The following is an 18470-nucleotide window of genomic DNA, read 5'->3' on the forward strand; positions in this document are numbered from 1 at the left end:
TTTGCAAGGCCAGGTCCTTACCTTTTCCTCCATGCGTGTGAGTTATCTTACCACTTCCAATATATACCATTTCCTTAAGCAGCCCTTAAAGTTCTGTGGCTCCCAAGAAAGAATTCCAACTGATACTATCTTTAACCCTCACAGCAACACTCCAAGGGAGGGATTATTCTCATCCTGTATCACAGAAGGGAGCAAGGCTCTGAAATGTGGAGAGACAGGTTCCAGGTTACCCACCTGTGGTGGGCTAAATAATGGCCCCTGGAGTATAATAAGAAATATATTTGGTCTTTGTCCCCAGTTGCTATCCAGAGCTCCTAAGCCCTTAGAATTTCCTGACTGATGGGAATGTCTTGTTCTCCATAACGAGCCCCTTTGGATCACATCTGAGTTCATACTGACAGGGTGACTTGGGGTGGCTCCTGTAGCTGGGGCTGGTCACCAGGAAGACCAGGTGATTAGAGGGCTGGGAGTTTTCAGCCCCACCCACAGACCTCCAGGAAGGGGTGGATGGCTGGATATTAAGCTCTATAAAAACTCTTCAACAACGAGATCTGATGAATTTTTGGGTTGGTGAAAGCATCCACGTGCTAGAAGGGTGGTGCAACCCAACTGCACACGGACAAAAGGTCAGATGTTTGGGACTCTTCTAGACTTCACCCTATGTATCTCCTCATCTAGCTGTTCCTTTGCATCTTTTGTAATATCCTTTATAACAAACCACTAAATGCAAGTAAAGAGTTTCCCTGAGTTCTATGAGCTGTTATAGAAAACTATCAAAACAGAGGAGGGGGTTATGGGAACCTCTAATCTGCAGCCAAGTTGGACAGAAGTGTGGGCAACCTGTAGACCCGTTACTTTTGATTGGCATCTGGAGTGGAGGGCAGTCTTATGGGACCGAGTCCTTAATTTGTGGGGTCTGTGCCAACTCTGGGCAATTAGTGTCAGAATTAAATTAAATTGTAGGACACCCAGTTAGTATTTTCAGAGAGTTGGAGGATTGCTTGGTGTGAAAAATCTACCCATTCAGTGTCAGAAGTCTTATAAGTAAAGAAACAGAGGATTTTCCTTTTAGTGCTCTCCACGTCCAACCCTTAGACCCTGAGAATATACATTCCCTTATATGGCAAAAGGGACTTTGTGCGTGTGATTAAGTTAAGGATCTCGAGAGGGGACAATTACCCTGGATTAGCCAGGTGGGCCCAACGATTCAATCCCTTATGAGAGGCAGGTAGAGGAAGATACTGCCACAGAAGTAGGAGACGTGAAGACAGAAGCAGTGACGCAAGGAGGGGGCCATGGGCCAAGGAATACCTGTGACCTCCAGAAGCTAGAAAACACAAGAAAACGAATTCTCCCCAGAGCCTCCAGAAGAAACCAGCCACGCCAACACTTTGACTTTAGCCCAGTAAAAATGATTTTGGACCTCTAGCTTCCAGAATGACAAAAGAATAAATGTGAGTTGTCTTAGGCCACCAAGTTTGTGGTATTTTATGACAGCAGCCCTATGAAACTAATACAACACCTGATAAATGGTGGCGCTAAGACTGGAACCGAGATGTGCCCGCCTGGTGGCCTCGCACGGGCTCTCTGGACTTGTTCTTAGCGGCCCTCTAGAAACTGCAGGAAGGGGGAAAGGAAGCAGCACCCTCCTGCACCCCAGAGAACGGGCCACCCACATGGCAGACCTCCAGTGAGGGGGAGGCACTCACAGGGCTTACATGTCTTAGCACGTCCCAAATTCAGGAAACAGCTTTCCTTCCTACCTCTGCATCAAGATGAATGTGAACATAATGCGCAAAGACAATTTACTCTCCTCTCGAGACTCTCCGGCCTCCGGAAATGACTAAGACAGAAATCTACTCTTCTACAAGACAAAATAAATTAAAAGGAGTTTTTTTTAATCAAGAGGGCTTTTTCTGCCATGCCACCTTTTAATTATAATCTTTAGTGCAAAACGCAGCTCCCTGGGCCATTTTGAAGGCATCGCGGGTTCTCAGTCCCACTGTTAACCTCAGCATGAATAGATCACTCTACGGCTGGAGCTTGTCCTCAAATGACTCAGTGACACTTTTGTTTTCACCTAGGTTTTTGGTCATAGGATACCTTTCACCAACATGAAAGTATCATCATAGATTTTTTTTTCTTTTCTTCTTCTTCTTCTTTTTTTTTGTTCAAGGATAAAATTTAGCTGAAAAGACTTTTCACCCAAAGCAAGCTTTTCTTTTCACTTTGAAAAAAACAATCTTTGTTTCATTGAAGGTCTCAGTTTTAATGATGTCTTTCATGAGCCTTCTCCCCTGGGACATGAGACCAGGGAGGCAGCAGTGGACTTTTGTTCCCTTGAGCCTATTTAGTTATTTATTTTTGCAAATGACTCTTGACTGATTCTCAGGGTAATTCTTTCTGGCTGAAATAAGAAGTCTAAAATTTTCCTGTTCTTAATATGCTAGCAAATAATTTCATTGCCTCTGATTGGCTGCCCAAGTCAGGACTATATCCTACAAAAGAGGGTGATGCTGGATTCCTCAAGAGCACTGGAGCCCAGAGAAGCTATGACATAATCCGCCACTGTTGAAAGGTGGGGGGGGGGAAACACCCTCATCAAACTTCAATTAGAGCACGAGGTAGATTGTATTATTGTTCCCAATGATTACTCCCTTCCCTGTGAGAGAATCGTGCAACCCTACTCTTTGCCATAAAACTTACAGTTCCTGTGGGAAGTGTCAACTTTCCTGTAATACTGATCTGGAACTTGGCCATATGCCTTGAGCTGGCCAATGGAATGTGAGCAGAAGTAATGCTTGCCATCACCTGGTTCAGCCATTGCACTCCCCCCTCTGCAGTGGGACTGAGGGAGGCAGTGTCCTTTCATCCTAAGTCCTAAAATGAAAAGACATGCGGTGCAGAGCCAAAGCTGACATGCAGCCAACATGTAACAGGGTAGGGAATAAATTTGTGGTGTTATAGGGCACTGAGGTTTGGGGGCTATTTGTTACTAAGCAGAACCTAAAGAAAGCTGACTAAGACACAGTGCTAGAGACTTCCTGGGGCAATTCCGTGTAGGAGACTCCCTCAGGACTCCCTCATTTGCAAGTATCACAAACCTAACTCAAATTGGCTTAAACACACCACAAAGGGGGGCAGGGGACAGTATGTATTGGCTCACTTAACTAAAAAGGGATAGAGTTGGCTTTAGGCATAGCCAGATAGAAGCTCAAAAGAACATCGCAGGGACACAGATTCTCTCTCCCTCTCAGTCCCGCTCTTATCACAGGCACAGTCTCTCTAGGCAGTTGCACTCGGCAGCTCAAGGCTGATAACCTCAAAGATCCAAGTGTAGTGGAAAAGAGAGAAACTCTACCCTGGTTGCTTCCTGAAAAGTCTTGGGATTATCTCTGATTGGACCAATTTGGGTTGCAACTATTGTCATCAGTGGGATTCACTGCTCTGATTGGCCAGGCCTGGGTCACATACCTGGCCCGGAGCCAGAGGTGTAGTAAGCTCACTCCCTGAACCACACAGACTGGGAATGAGAGAGGCACGATCCTTTAAGGATCATAAACGTCTACCACAGAAAGCAAGAAAATGAACAAATACCCTTTGGTTTTGCACCTATTTTTTATTCTTAAAGTAATTTTGCAGAAAATCTGAAAGCTACAGAAAAATATAAAAGAGAAAATAAAAGACAGCCATGTTCCTACCATTTAAAGGGAAATATCCTTTTGAAAGTTTTATTTTTAAGGTCTAGACTTATTTAATTCCATGATGAGTCTTGACTTTAAACATTTCCTTTTACCATATAATTTATTTAATAAATATGTATATTTTATACATGATGGGGCTTAGTTATTTTTATAAACCTAAGAGTATTTTCTAAGGGTTGCCAATGTGCCTGGCTATATAAAAATGTAGCTATTAATATAAAAATAGTCATGAGAGCTTCCCACCCCAAATACCATACGCTTCAGAAGCTAATTCCAGCTGAGGTCTCAGCAGAGATCATTTGGCCCAAGCTCTGGGGTTCTCTGTGCATTTGACTGTTTTATTAAAATGTATCTTTTATTCCTCTGGTCAAAAAGAAAACTTAAGACTTTCTGTTATTTAAAAAAAAAAAAACAGCATTACACAAACTTGATTTCAGATCAAATGCAGATTTCAATAAAAAAAACAAAATTAAAAAAAGTCATGGAAAAGAACTGGGTAACTCCGAATGGGCAGACAGAGTGCAGAGTATGCTAAATTGCAGTGGGACCTGTGGGAGAAGGGCCCATCATTTACGCGATAAGCAATCGGCAGCCGCCCGTGGCAAATGTCCCCAGCCTACCAGCTGTGATTTGACAATATAATGACGCCGAGCACTGAAGACAGCTGGGCTTGGTAGAATTTGTCTCACCAAGAACATTAAAATAAGACCCAAATCCCCCAGGCTCGTAGGGAGGATTATTTAAGGCAATAAATGCTACCGAACATAATACACAGAGGAGTTGCACCTTGCACAAGGGTTGTAGTCTGAAATCAGAACATAGATGAAAATCCATTTCGTCAAAATTTCCCCTTAAAATCCCTTAAATTACCCATTCAAAGTCATGGCATCTTTCAATTGTTCTCACACAGCCAGTTTTCTCCCAGTCTCATTACTGATCACTGTGGGTACCAGATGACAGAAGAGGCAGAGGGGGGAGTAGTCAACCACGATATGGACAGCGCAGATTCTGCGGCCAGAGTGCCTGGGTTCAAATCCTGCCTCCACTGTTTACTGGCTTGGGACCCTGGGCAAAAACTCAATGTCTCTGGGCCTCAGTTCTTTCCCAGAAATATACCTGTAGCCAGGACAGCTAACGTCCATCCAATATCCATGTGTTCTCTTACATATCCCAGCCTCCCTTGCAGTTGGTTTGGGGCCATGCTCTGTGGGGACAGGTGAGAAGGTTAAGCACATTCTAGACTGAGAAGGTTAAGAACCGAGTTGCCTCCTCCATTCTGTTCTTTCTTGTCTCAGTGAACCTAAAGGTCACATAGTTTAAATTATATAGCTATAATTGATAAGAGGGCTGTCCAACCTGCAACTGTCTTTTCGTGAGCAAGAAATAAGCTGTTATTGGGTTAAGCCACTGGTATTTTGGTATTGATTATAACTGCAATGTAGCCTAGCTTAGCCTAATATAATGAAGATAATATTTTTATGATGATATTTTTATTTTATGTGAGTTAAATTAGGTAATATTTATAAATTGTTCAGAGTATTGCCTGAGTAAACATGATGTAAATGTTTGGTAGGTAGGTAAGTACATAAGTAGATATATTTACACAGACAGACAGAAGGTAGTAGTTGTCTTATGAGCTGCTCATGTTATGAGGGGCACACAAAACTGAGAACAACTAAGAAAAGAGCTGAGTCATGTGTCCTATTTTATGTTTCACCTCCAGAATGAAATGGCAAGAATTGCTTGCATTTTAAAAATTCTTATTCCTTTTTTCCTCTCTCTCTCTCTTTTCGCCCAAGAGCATATTGTTGAATTAGCATAAATTAAGTGCATATATACTTCAATCCAACTATACACAATATCTATGAAGACAGGTACCATGTTTTTCTGTTTCATAGTTCCAATATTGGCATATGTATTAATAGTGGGGGGAAATGTATTCTTTTAATAACCAGCACTAGAATTCCCCTCAGGTAGGGAACTTTCTCTGTTTAGATGCAAGACCATTTTACAGATGGAAAAACAGCAGCTCAGAGAGATTAAGTCATCTTTGCCAGAAGTCACACAGAGGGGAGTGGTGGAGCTGGGTTTGGAATGCAGATTGTGATTCCACAGCCCAACCACTACACTACACTGCCACTTCTTTGACTTCCAGGACATTCCTACACTTCCTCTGATAGCGCTGGGATTAGACCTTCCTCAACCACCTCCCACCAACCTTCTTCATTATCTTCTAATGAACCTACTTCATTAACCATGCTGCTGACACCTCCAACACTGTGGCCTTGGGTCCACATGTTCCCAATGACCCTACCTTCCCTCTGTCAGTCACCCAATAGAATGGTCACATTTTAGAATGGTTCATCACTGAATACTGTCACAGTTCAAATTCCCGAATTCCTGATCTCATTTTAGTATTCTCTCTCAGTCTTTCCCACCTACTCATTTCTATTTCTATTGCTTCTTGCTTTTACATAAGAGTGTGGTTTGGGAAGGTTATTGGCGTCTACCTAGAATAGGGATCAGCAAATCATAGCCCATGGGCCAAATCTGGCCCCCCACCTGTTTTTGTAAATAAAGTTGTACTGGAACACAGCCAGACCCACTCATTCACCTATCGTCTATGGCTGCTTCCATGCTATCAGAGGGAGTGGACTAGTTGAGAGACCACCTGTGGTCTGCAAAGCCTATAAAGTTTATTTTTTATGGAAAAGTTTGCTGACCCTCGATCTAGAAAGCCATTTCCTTGTTCCCCAGGAACTCTGAGATTATTGGAGCCGTGTTCTTTACAGCAAACCCAAGGCTCTGATCTCCTTAGCCCTCCTTCCCATTGTTGCTGGGTGGGGTGGGGGTGGGGTTGGTTTTGGGCTGGAGAGGGGAGGGGGACTGAGACTAACCTAGGAGAACTGGTCAAGAAGTTGTGTGGGTTAGTCTCAGGCCCCCCCTCCCCTCTCCAGCCCAAACCCCGCCCAGCAACAAGCGAGCCTCAGGAGGGGTGACCCAGAGCGGTGACCTAAGCCTCCCCAGCCACAACACTTCTCACTTGGGCTGCACCTGCCATCTCCCCTTACCCAGGGTCATTTTCCATTTGAGCTTCTCAGCATGATCACATGAAACCTCAGTCCCCCACTGTCTGTCACTCCAGCCTCCTCTAGTGGGGAACAGCTCCCAGTCCTCCTGGTTCACTGCCAGTCAGTAGGTCCCTCCTTCCCCACAGTGCTCATGGGGAGCTCTGAAAAATCTCATTTTTCCTTTTGATTTTAATTTTTTATTACAGGAATTTTCAAGAATATACTAAAGCAGACAGAAAAAAAAAATGAACCCAGGTCTCCACCAGCTTCAAATACACTGTTCTGCATGTCAGTTAACAGTAACTTCCCTCCCCCACCCCATCCATAGAATATGTAATCTCATACATAAATAGTTCAGCATGTTTCTCTAAGAAGTAATAACTTTCTTATCATGACTATGAAATCATTATCATACATCAAATGAAATAATAATTCTTTATTTCATCATCCATTTATTAAGTGTTCAAATTTCTACTTGTCTCCTAATTTTTTTTATATAGCTTGTTTCTTTGAATCAAGATCCAGTGAAAAGCCCTACATTGGAATTTTTAAAAACATGTTTTCTTGATTCTAAGATGGACCCCGCCATCCTCATGTTAGTGTTTGAGTTTGGTATGTCACTTACTTTCAATGTGAACACATAATGTTGTGTTTCTTTCTCTTCCTGAAAATTGGTTGTGAATGCATTCACGTAATTCAGAAAACATGGTCATGTATGATAAAAATGTAAGCTATTATCTTAGAAAAGGAAACAATGCTTTCACTTATACCTGAGATCCCGGGGCCCAGTCTAGACCTTTTACTCGATTAGCTTTGCCAGCCTTCAACCCGGATTTTACCTACCATCTGTCCCCTCCGCCCCCTTTCCAGGGTTGCAGAGGGCTGCTGGCGACAGTCGCATAGCTGGCTGTTTATATGCACCACAAATTCAGGCCATCAGCTGGGCGTGATTTATCCCTAGTTGATTCCCTATCAGTTTCAGCACAGCAGCTGTTGCAACCCCGGCCCGGCCTCCATAAGCCCCCAGAATGTGCCTCGGCCTCCCTCTCGGCAGATGCCTTCACACCCACAGGGACAACCAGCATGACAACACCCACTGCGAACTGTCTCAGCGCCTCTCCCCTCCGCCTCAGATTTTCTCTCACTTTTAGCTCTGGTCTCAGAGGAATAAATACACACCCTCTTATATCTATACGTGTGTGGCGATGCACAGAGAAGTATCTGGAAAGAAGTTCACTAAAATGTCAACGATGGCTGTCACCAGGAGGTGGGCTCTTAGATGATTTGTGCCTTTTTCCTTTTAATTTTTCTGTTTTGTTTGGGTTTTTCACTGAGCACGTGTCATTTTTACAAAACCTGCAATAATACTATTTTAAAATGTAAGCGATCCCTGGGAAAATGGGGTGATCCCTAGAAGGGAGAGACCTTCCATTCCCCCATAAGTCTTCATTATTACCCCTTGTGGTAGGCAGAATATGGGTCCCAAAGATGTCACATCCTAACTCCCAGAACCTGTGGATACACTGTCCCTGACAATGGCAAAAGGAGCTTTGCGGATGTGATTAAGTTAAAGATTTTGAGATGGGGAGATTATCCTGAAAGATCTAGGTGAGCTAATGGAATCAGATGAGTCCTCACAAGTGGCAGATGGAGGCAAAAGAGGGTCAAAGAGAGATGAGTAAGAGAGGGACCCAGGGAGATGCAACGCTGCTGGCTTGGAACACGGAGGCAGGGGCCATGAGCCAAGGGAGGCGGGCAGCTTCTAGAAGATGGAAAAGGCAAGGAAACGGATTTTCCCCTGGAGGCTGCAGAAAAAAATATGCCTCTGGCAACACTTTGATTTTAGCCCAGTGAGATCTACGTCAGGCTTCGGATCTCCAAAACTGGAAGGTAATAAATTTGTGTTGTTTTAAAGCTACCAAGTTTGTGGTGATCCATGACAGTAGCAACAGAAGCTGAATACACCCTTATCCCTGCCCGCCAGTCATTTCAAATCCACATAGACTCTTAAGGTGAAACGATGGCTTGTTTTGCAAACCCGACTTCAAGACAGGCCATGGGCACACTGCCAACCACGTGACTCAGAGTAAGTGCCTCCTTCAATGAACTTCTGGAACCAACTCTAAGGTACCCAAAACTTCAGTCTGTCCATCTTGGCTTAATCCATACATTCGATATGGGGATTTTGATTCCCAAATCAACGTTTCTGTCCACACCCTACTCCTAAGCTTCAGGCCAGAGTTTCCAGTATGGAAACTCCTAGAGGCACCTCAATCCCAATGTGCCCCAGACAAGAATTGTCGTCACCTTTACCCTTGCACTTGCTTTTCCGCCCGGGTCGCTTGGCTTCCATTATGGGCCTCCTACATCCCCAGAAGCAAATCCCGCCTTTACAGGCATGTCCCTTCTCTACCCCTAAAATTAACCTGTGTCATTCTACCTATCCCATGTCCCTCCTTTTCCATGCCCATCACCCTATCTCGATACTTTGGGCCTATAATGATGGCCTTGGCCTTGGAACTGGTAGCCCCAATTCCAGGCCTTCCCCATTCTCATATATCCTCTGTACTATCACATGAATTATCCTTCCAAAACAGTCTGATCCCATTATGCCTCTGCATGCTCTCTCCTGCTTATGGAATAATGCCCAAACTTCATACTTTTACTGAAAACATCCCAGCCTTATCTCCCATTCCATCCCTATGGCCTCACACACCCCAGGAGCCAGCTACGCTGGACCAAGTCTTGTCGTTTTTCCCATCTTTGGGTCTTTGGTCTGGAATGTTATTCCTAAGTCCGCAATGTCTGCCGATGGCAACAAACCACTATTCTCCATTTAGTAAGCCACATGTTACTATAGGCTGGGTACAAATCAACCCATCTGTAACTATATCATTCCACTGCAGCTTCACAACCACCACATTTACCGATAGGAAATGGGGGCTTAGAGACAGACTTGCTGTGGTGCTTTAAAATATGATGTATGTCCACAAATTCTTTGATACCCCTCCCTTCATAAGATGGTGCTTAATTATTCTCCCTTCAAATACGGTACTTAGTGTCCTGCTGGTGGAAATGGAGGTGTTTGACTTCCAAGACTGGGTCATAAAAGGCACTATGGCTTCCTTCTTGTGCTTGAGTCTTTTCACTCTGAAGGGAGCTAGTTACTGCATCATGAGGATAATCAAGCAGCCCCCACGGAAAGATGCATATGGGGGAAATCTGAGGCCTCTAGCCAACACCCAGCACCATGTCTGTGTGCAAGCTCAAGCTGAAAGCACAAGCTCTAGCCCCAGTCGAGCCTTCAGATGCCTGCAGTTCCTGAGACACCATGACTGCAAGCTCATGGGAGACTGAACCAGAACCACCCAGCTAAGCTGCTTCCAAATTCCTGACCCACAGAAACTGTAAGATAATAAATATTTATTCCTTTAAGCCACTAAGTTTTGGGGCAATTTATTACACAGTCATGGATAAATAAAACACTCACCCAAAGTCATATAATCAGAAAGTAGTAGAGTGGAGATTTAAATACTGGTGTGTCTGTCCTGAAAGTTCATGCTCTTAACCCCAACTCAATACTGCCCAAAGTCCTACTGTAGTTTATCTTTTGCTTCCTTTAAAAAGCCTTGACAGAGACTCCCCCTCAAGACGCATTTTCCTCCAATCTGTATCTTTAAGCTATACTCACAATGTCCATCATCATGCTCCTCCCCCAATAATCACTATATTTGCCCAAGACCCATCTCACTACTTTAATGTCAATTTCTTGGCTCTATGCTCTCAGCTTTAGTAGCTACACCCTAAAGATGATGCTCCAAAAATTAAATGAGTGTAAAAGCACTTACCAGAATCATGGCTCAATTATACTATTTATTGTTTCCTAGATGCAGCATTTTCTGCCTTATGGATGGATGACAGCTTAATCCTGGCTGTACATTAGAATCACCTAGGAAGCTTAAAACACACACACACACACACACACACACACACACACACACACACACACACAAAACCAATGCCTAGGCTATACCTGAAGATTCGGGTGTAATGGGTCCTGGGTAAAGCTAGGTACCAATATTTTTCCAAAGTTCCTCAGATGATTCTAAAGTGCAACCAGGATAGAAAACCACTGGATTAAATCAGCGTTCTCAACCAAGGAGGATTTTGCCTCACCCATCTTTGGTGACATTTGCCAGTGTCTGGAGATATTCTTGATTGTCACAACTGTAGAGGGGGCATGATACTGACATCCAGTGGGTGGGGATTAGAGATGCTGCTAAACATCCTACAATACACAGGTCAGCTCCCTACAACAAAAAATGATCTGGTCCTGAATGTGTAAATAGTGCTGAGGTTGAAAAAACCTGGGTAAGATATCATTTCCTAGCTCTCACCCTCATTCCCCTTAAGAACTTTGGTTCCTACTTGCTTCTCTATTTCTGTTCAATACTACCCTTGAGAATAATATAGCACCTGAGTTCTTGCCTCTCAGAATGGAATGTAGGCACATACCAGCTTGGCCACTGCCCCAGCTGGGCTGGCTCCAGGCCTGCAGGGAGGACACGTGGATGGTCTCATGCTTCCCCATTTCTGCTCAGTGCTTTGTTAACTCTGTATTCCAACACTCACTGCAGAGACTAGTTGTAAACACATCTCTCACTCCAAGGGCCAGAGCCATACTCCATTCATCTCTGTTTTTTCCCCAGTACCAAGCTCTGTGTGGTTGAACTGAGTGGTTGCATCAAGTGAATTGGATTACTATCAGTTTAATTTTTATCATGCAACTGGGGATCTCTTTGAAAGGCAGTGGAAGTAGAGAATGCAAATGCCAGTTAAACCAATAGCCCTTGGGTTTCCGCTGATATGGAATGCAAGTGAAATGATTGCTACTGCTACTTTACAGTGTATGTGTATGAGCTGCTGGGAAATGTCAGATGCCGTTTTAAATTAAGCTATTTGCACAATAAATGACCAGGGATTTGAGAGGATTCTCATTTAGAGAAGTTCTCTTATTTTTAAGATTCTTTGTCATTGGTTATTACAAATGGGAAAATGTTTCATTTTTCAACACATAGCAGCAACTTGGAGAATGATACTGAAAAAAATCTTGTCTTAGAAAAATATATGCAAATCAATAAATTATGGGCCTTTCATTTCATAGCAGACAAAATTAGGCACAGGTTTAGAAGCTAAATAAGGTTTTCCAATATTGCTCTCCTTTCAAAGTGTAGTCTCAGTTTTTTTTTAAAAAAAACAACCAAAAAACTGGTGATATCCAGGAGCTTTTAATTCCCAAAATTGAGAAAGTCAGCCAAGAGTCTATTCAACTTGGCATTCTCAGAGAGGGCAGAGTTAAGCAAAAGATGTGACATTTGAGGCCTAAGTGTCTAACTGATAGTCTTTCACTCTGTTTAATATGTGACTTTGTAAGTCTCACTTGATTTCCTTGGGCCTCAATTTCCTGCCATTGTTATTACAAAGGGCTGGCATGGAAACATTTTCAAAGTTACAAGCAAAATATATTATTTTTGCTAAATTGAGCTCTCTGTTCTTCCACCTATGGCTTAAAATAGTAGAATACTACTTGACTATCATCCTCTAAGTGAGATCTTTCCTGACTACTCTATATAAAATTAAGCCCCCTCAATATTCCATATATTCCTCCCTCTCTGCCTCCTGCATGCTAGCTAGGACTATAGGCATGCACAACCACACCCAGCTAATTTTTAAATTTTTTATAGAGATTGGGTCTCACTATATTATCCAAGCTGGTCTCAAACTCCTGGCCTCAAGTGATCTTCCCACCTTAGCTTCCCAAAGTGCTGAGATTACAGGCCTGAGCCACCATGCCCAGCCTCTGCTTTATTTTTCATAGCACTTACTTATTTACTTATTATCTGTTATCTCCCACTATAATCTACATTCCATGAAGGCAGGGATTTGGAGCTACTTTGTTTACCACTCTATCTCAAGTACCTTGAATGACGTTTGGCACATAGTGGTATCCAATAAATATTTCTTGTACGAATGACTGTACTATGCAAATCTAGAAATGAAATAGTCTATAAAGCCATCAAAAGGCATGAATTAACATGGCTAGATCTCAAAAGTATGTATTTGGGAGGTGGGTGCAGTGCCTCACCCAAACGAGGTCTCTCTCTTGCTCAGGCTGGTCTCAAACTCCTGTGCTCAAGCAATCCTCCCGCCTCAGCCTCCTAGAGTGCTAGGATTACAGGCGTGAGCCACCATGCCTGGCCCAAATAACTATTAAATTTTAAGAGCTCTGGAACGATGCACTGTAGACTGAACTGATTACCTCTGTGTGGGGAGGAGACCCAGATTAGAATGGTCAAAGAGAGATTTAACTTTCTGTCATGTTCTAATGTTACAAATGGAGAATTGATGCCTATAACTAAAATTCAATATTTAGAAAATGTAGTCATAGTTCCTGAAACGTAATGACCTTCAGAGAGAAAGAGAAAGCAAGAGAGAATGGAGAGAAACATTACTTATGCTAAGAATTTTTTTTTAAGTTTTCTATTTTATTTCTGAAGTGTTTCTTTTTTTCTTTTGAGACAGAGTCTTGCTTTGTTGCCCAGGCTAGAGTGAGTGCCGTGGCGTCAGCCTAGCTCACAGCAACCTCAAACTCCTGGGCTCAAGCAATCCTACTGCCTCAGCCTCCCTAGTAGCTGGGACTACAGGCATGCGCCACCATGCCCAGCTAATTTTTTCTATATATATATTAGTTGGCCAATTAATTTCTTTCTATTTATGGTAGAGACGGGGTCTCGCTCTTGCTCAGGCTGGTTTCGAACTCCTGACCTTGAGCAATCCGCCCACCTCGGCCTCCCAGAGTGCTAGGATTACAGGCATGAGCCACCGCGCCCAGCCTGAAGTGTTTCTTGAGTGAAATTACTGGCATGGATAGGATGAGCTTAGCCTAGGCTAAAAATAAGCAGAGACAAGAGCCATAGATATAACTGACCCAGGGTCCTGGATGGATCACATGAGCTAGTTCTCTTAGATTGGAAAAAAACTATCATTAACTCAATTTTAAAATTAGGAATAAATTACTCAAAGCCTTGTGTTGTACTTACTGGTCCTTTAGCCACTCCTTCACAAACGGAATGGAGAAGAATTCTGTGAACGGCTCTCCTATCCTCTTAGGGTTTTGGCTGGTCACGATGCCATATGTTTGATTGACAAGAAAACAATAAGTAAGAATTCAAGTCAATTGTTGCTGTGCTGCTTGCAAATTAACACTATTGAATCCTTAGGGTCATTGAATATTCAAAGACATGAACAACTCACTTGTATAACCACTCCGTCAGAAAATCACAGGCAATGAATTTGGTTCTTTTCCTCTAAAGAGAGAAGAGATAATTAAATTACACTTGACCCTTAAACATCATGGGTTTGAACTGCTTGGGTCCACTTATACGTGGATTTTTTTCAATAAAATTCACACCAAATGTGCCTGCCTCTCCTCCCTCCTCTGCCTCCCCTTCTTCTTCTGCCACTGCCACCCCTGAGACAGCAAGACCAAGCCCTCCTCTTCCTCTTCCCTCCTCCTCAGCCTACTCAAGGTGAAGATGATGAGGATGAAGACCTTTATGAGGATCCACTTCCACTTAGTGAATACTAAATATATTTTCTCTTCCTTATGATTTTCATAATAATATTTTCTTTTTAAAAAAATACAGTGAGCTGGCCAGGTGTGGTGGCTCACGCCTGTAATCCTCGCACTCTGGGAGGCCGAGGCGGGCAGGTTGCTCGAGGTCAGGAGTTCGAAACCAGCCTGAGCAAGAGCAAGACCTCGTCTCTACTATAAATAGAAAGAAATTAATTGGCCAACTAATATATATAGAAAAAAATTAGCCGGGCATGGTGGCACATGCCTGTAGTCCCAGCTGCTCGGAAGGCTGAGGCAGGAGGATCGCTTGAGCCCAGGAGTTTGAGGTTGCTGTGAGGTAGGCTGACACCATGGCACTCACTCTAGCCTGGGCAAGAGTGAGACTCTGTCTCAAAAAAAAAAAAAAAAAAAAAAAATACAGTGAGCTATAATGATGCCACTGAACTCTACCTAGAGCGACACTGCAAGACTCTGTCTCAAAAAAAAAGAAAAAGAAAAAAAAAGTTATATGTATTATAGATTATTTTTTGAGACAGGCTCTCACTCTGTTACCCAGGCTAGAGTGCAGTGGCATGATTATAGCTCACAGCAACCTCAAACTCCTGAGCTCAAGTGATCCTCCTGCCTCAGCCTCCTGAGTAGCTGGGACCACAGGTGTGCCATCATGCCCTGGTAATTTTTATGTTTTTTGTATCGATAGGGTCTTGCTATATTGCCCAGGCTGGTCTTGAACTGCTGGCCTCGAGTAATCCTCCTGCCTCGGCATCCCAAAGTGCTGGGATTACACGGTGAGCCACAGCACCTGGCCTATAATATGCAGATTTTTGACTGTGTTGGAGTTTGGCACAGGATCAACTATATATTCCTATTTCACCCATATGTCTGAGTAGGACAAGGGAAGAGAAGTTAATTGATTGCATGCATAAATATGCATGAGTCCTTTATAAGCTTTATAAGCACATCAACAAGCAGTAACTCAGGCAATATAAGGAATTCTGAAGACATTTCTTCCAGTCCTCTTTTGATAAGCACGTTTTCTGAGAGCAGGGACTAATAAAAGGCAGTGCTCATAGTGGGCTTATTACACGCTTTTGGCGTTGTCTTAGAATGATTTTGTAATTTAAATCTAGACCATGATTCTCTTTTCTGAGTAACTGTATTGCTTTCTCCAAGTCCATCCAAATCCTCAAAACAGCAGTGCTTCAGATCTGGGTGCTACCTTCAAATTTGGACGCCCAGCACACAGGTGCCACTGGCAGTGTGGCTAGCTGTGCACCCAATATCCACTCTCCACTTCATCCTTATGAACAGAAGCCTGAATGCTTCCAGATGGCAATCAGCTCAGCCAAAGAACTACATTTCCCGGGCTCCTATGTAGCAAGGTACTGCTATGTGGCACAGTTCTGCCATAGGAGACAGAAATAGACACATCCTAGGGATTTCTGAGAAAGTTCTACTTTCCTGATTTCGGCTGTCCCTTCTTCCTTGAAGTTTTTTTTCCACTTCTTCCAGTCTGGGACCCAGAAGCAAGGCTGAAAGTGCAGCAGGAACACAAGGAGCCTGGGCCTTCACTGACTTCCTTAAGCTACTGCACCAGTGTGGGCCTGCCCTACTCTGGACATCTTAACACAGAAAGAAAAAGAAATTTCATCTGGTTCATTACCAGCATTCTTGAATTTTCATTACATGCAATTGAATGTAGCCCCTAGGTGATAGATAGCTGGTAAGCCACAAGGGACAAAACACCCCAGAGGTACGGGGGAGAAGATATGCAGAGAAGGGCAATGAGGCAGGGTGCTGGGTATCCTGTCTTCTGTTTCCATTTAAATCTCTTTTTGAAACCCAAAGAGAACCGGACAGCTCCTTGGAGAGAACTGTTATGGAATCTGGGAGAAAGAGAGTCCCTGCCTCTCATTCTAAAGATAGCAGTGGCTAAGAACCAGAGCAGTCTAGAGATGTTGGTTGCCATGTAGAGGGATCCTTCCCAAGAAGGAAGGCAATACAGAGTACTCAGGGAACGCTCTTCGCCCCTCCAGAACCACCCTTCTCCACCCACAGTGTGCCTCAGGGGCTGATTTTAGGGTGCATCAATCAGGCTCCTTTACCCTCTAGTTGGGTCCAGCTGATGGGAGGTACCAGCAGGAGATCAGTGAGATGGAGGAGAAAAAGGTGGCGTGTCAGGGGTTGAATTGTGTCACTCCAAAATTCGTATGTTGAAGTCCTAACCCCCAGTACCTCAGAATGTGGTCTTATTTGGAAGTAAGATTATTGCAGATGTATTAATAACTAGTTGAGCCCAGCCCCTCCTGAAGGACAAAGCAGCTCCAATGAGAGTGAACACGTGTAGGGTTCCATGAACAGGAGGAAGGGAGGTGCTGCTGGGTAGACCACTAGTGGCAGATTCTTGATGGCACTGCACTAGACCCTAGACCCAGGTGTGACTGGTGCCAAAAGTCCCTGAGCCTTTCAGGGTCATGAGCCAATAAAGTCAGTTTGCACTGGGTTGTTTATTATTTTTCTTTCTAATATAATTCTGGACAATGTCTCTTTACTTTTTTCCCACCATATTTTATTATACATTTTTTCCATCGTTTTTCCCCTCATCACTTTCAAATGTCTAACTCAGCTTTATAATCCCAGATAAGGTTGAAAAAATTGTTGGGAAATTGATGTTCAACAAAAACGAAAGTGCTCCTTAAGATTCTTTACCGAAAGCTTTATTACAGCTTTTGGTAAATAAAATGTAGCAGTGCCTGAGTTGCTAGAGAATATTTGCAGCCTTTTACTTCGTTGCTGATAGCCTTTTATGAAAAAAATTGAAACACTGCTGTCCAGGGCAATAAAACGGAAAGTACTAGACCACGTAATGGGGCCTTCACATCTGCCTTGCAAGGGTAGGACTCCCTTCAGGAAGCCATGTTTGACCGAAATAAGAAAATACTTGTACAACAATGCAAATATGTAACTAGCATGAATTGCCGTAGAATAATTTAAACAATCTGGCGATTGTAAGATGCCACCGTCTCTCTCTCATCCTACAAAAGATGCATTGTTTCCGTGGCATTTGTCACATCATTTAGCGGTAAAGATTTCTTCTATGAAAGAGAACGCAGCTTGACTTACTCTAATAAATAGACTTTAAAAATAGCCAAGTGGTCTGATGTATGAAGGTCATGCAGACAGATTTAATCACTTTTGATGCAAAGGAATAAAATGGAAGAGATTGTGTTTTCCTTCTGTTCTGGGCAAGCGTGGACGTGCTGTGCATACTCAGACACGCAGAACAGTGGGGAGATTGTTCAGCTGTTGTTTAGTTTAAAAATTATCTGCTGGGCAACTGAAAGAGAGAAGGAAAAGCAAATGAAACACTGTGGTGAGTGAAGAGATAAGACAGGAAGGAAGGAAGAGAGAGAAAAATTAAAGAGCAAGATTAAGACAGTGTAGGCACCCAAGGTTTATGTAATGTGGACAGATACACTGAGTTCGTGATTGTTAAAGGGTGAAAATGTGCAAGTTTGGGAGAGCAGACAAAATTGTTAAGGTAGCCGCAAACAAAGTTTGAAAAATTTTTCTTTTAAATCTAGAATTAAAAGGGAAAAGATTATGTGTCAAGGGATAAGACATCATCATGTCATCATGAGTCTGCAGCTTACTCTGAAAGGTATCCAAAAACCAAGATGAATAGAGGGACAGACTGATGGATTGGTGGATAGATATATAATAAAACAAATAAAGCAAAATGGCAATTGTAGAGTCTAGGTGGTGGATATGTGGGTATTTGCTGCAAAATTTTCTCAGTTCTTCTATCAGCTTGAAAAATTTTTTTATAATAAAATGGGAGGGGTCACCAGGCACAATGGCTCTTGTCTGTTATCCTAGCACTTTGGGAGGCTGAGGCAGGAGGAATGCTTGAGATCAGGAGTTTAAGATCAGTTTGGGCAATATAGTGCGACCCTGTCTCTATAAAGAATTAGAAAATTAGTTGGGCATGGTGGCACATGCTTGTAGACCCAGCTACTCAGGAGGCTGAGGCAGGAGGATCATTTGAGCCCAGGAGTT

At 43.1% G+C, this 18470-nt stretch overlaps 1 protein-coding gene across 4 annotated transcripts in view; it reads right to left on the reverse strand.

The window, feature by feature from the left end:
• IQCK (IQ motif containing K) overlaps positions 1 to 18470 on the reverse strand; it is a 107283-nt gene that overhangs the window by 58136 nt on the left and 30677 nt on the right. For 2 of the 4 annotated variants that reach the window (XR_012913483.1, XM_075995133.1), the window contains exons 5-6: positions 14090 to 14142; positions 13876 to 13953 (exon numbers count right to left, since the gene is read on the reverse strand). The exons of 1 other annotated variant lie outside the window; for it this stretch is intronic. Coding sequence is in view for 2 of the 3 variants with exons in the window: in XM_075995133.1 (XP_075851248.1) it covers positions 13876 to 13953; positions 14090 to 14142 (131 nt within the window). In the remaining variant the exon portion in view is untranslated. The remainder of the gene's footprint in view (positions 1 to 13875; positions 13954 to 14089; positions 14143 to 18470) is intronic. One more of the 4 variants, XM_075995135.1, reaches the window with a different exon arrangement.

The sequence above is a fragment of the Microcebus murinus genome, chromosome 19, assembly GCF_040939455.1.
Source record: "Microcebus murinus isolate Inina chromosome 19, M.murinus_Inina_mat1.0, whole genome shotgun sequence".
NCBI classification, from domain to species: domain Eukaryota; kingdom Metazoa; phylum Chordata; class Mammalia; order Primates; family Cheirogaleidae; genus Microcebus; species Microcebus murinus.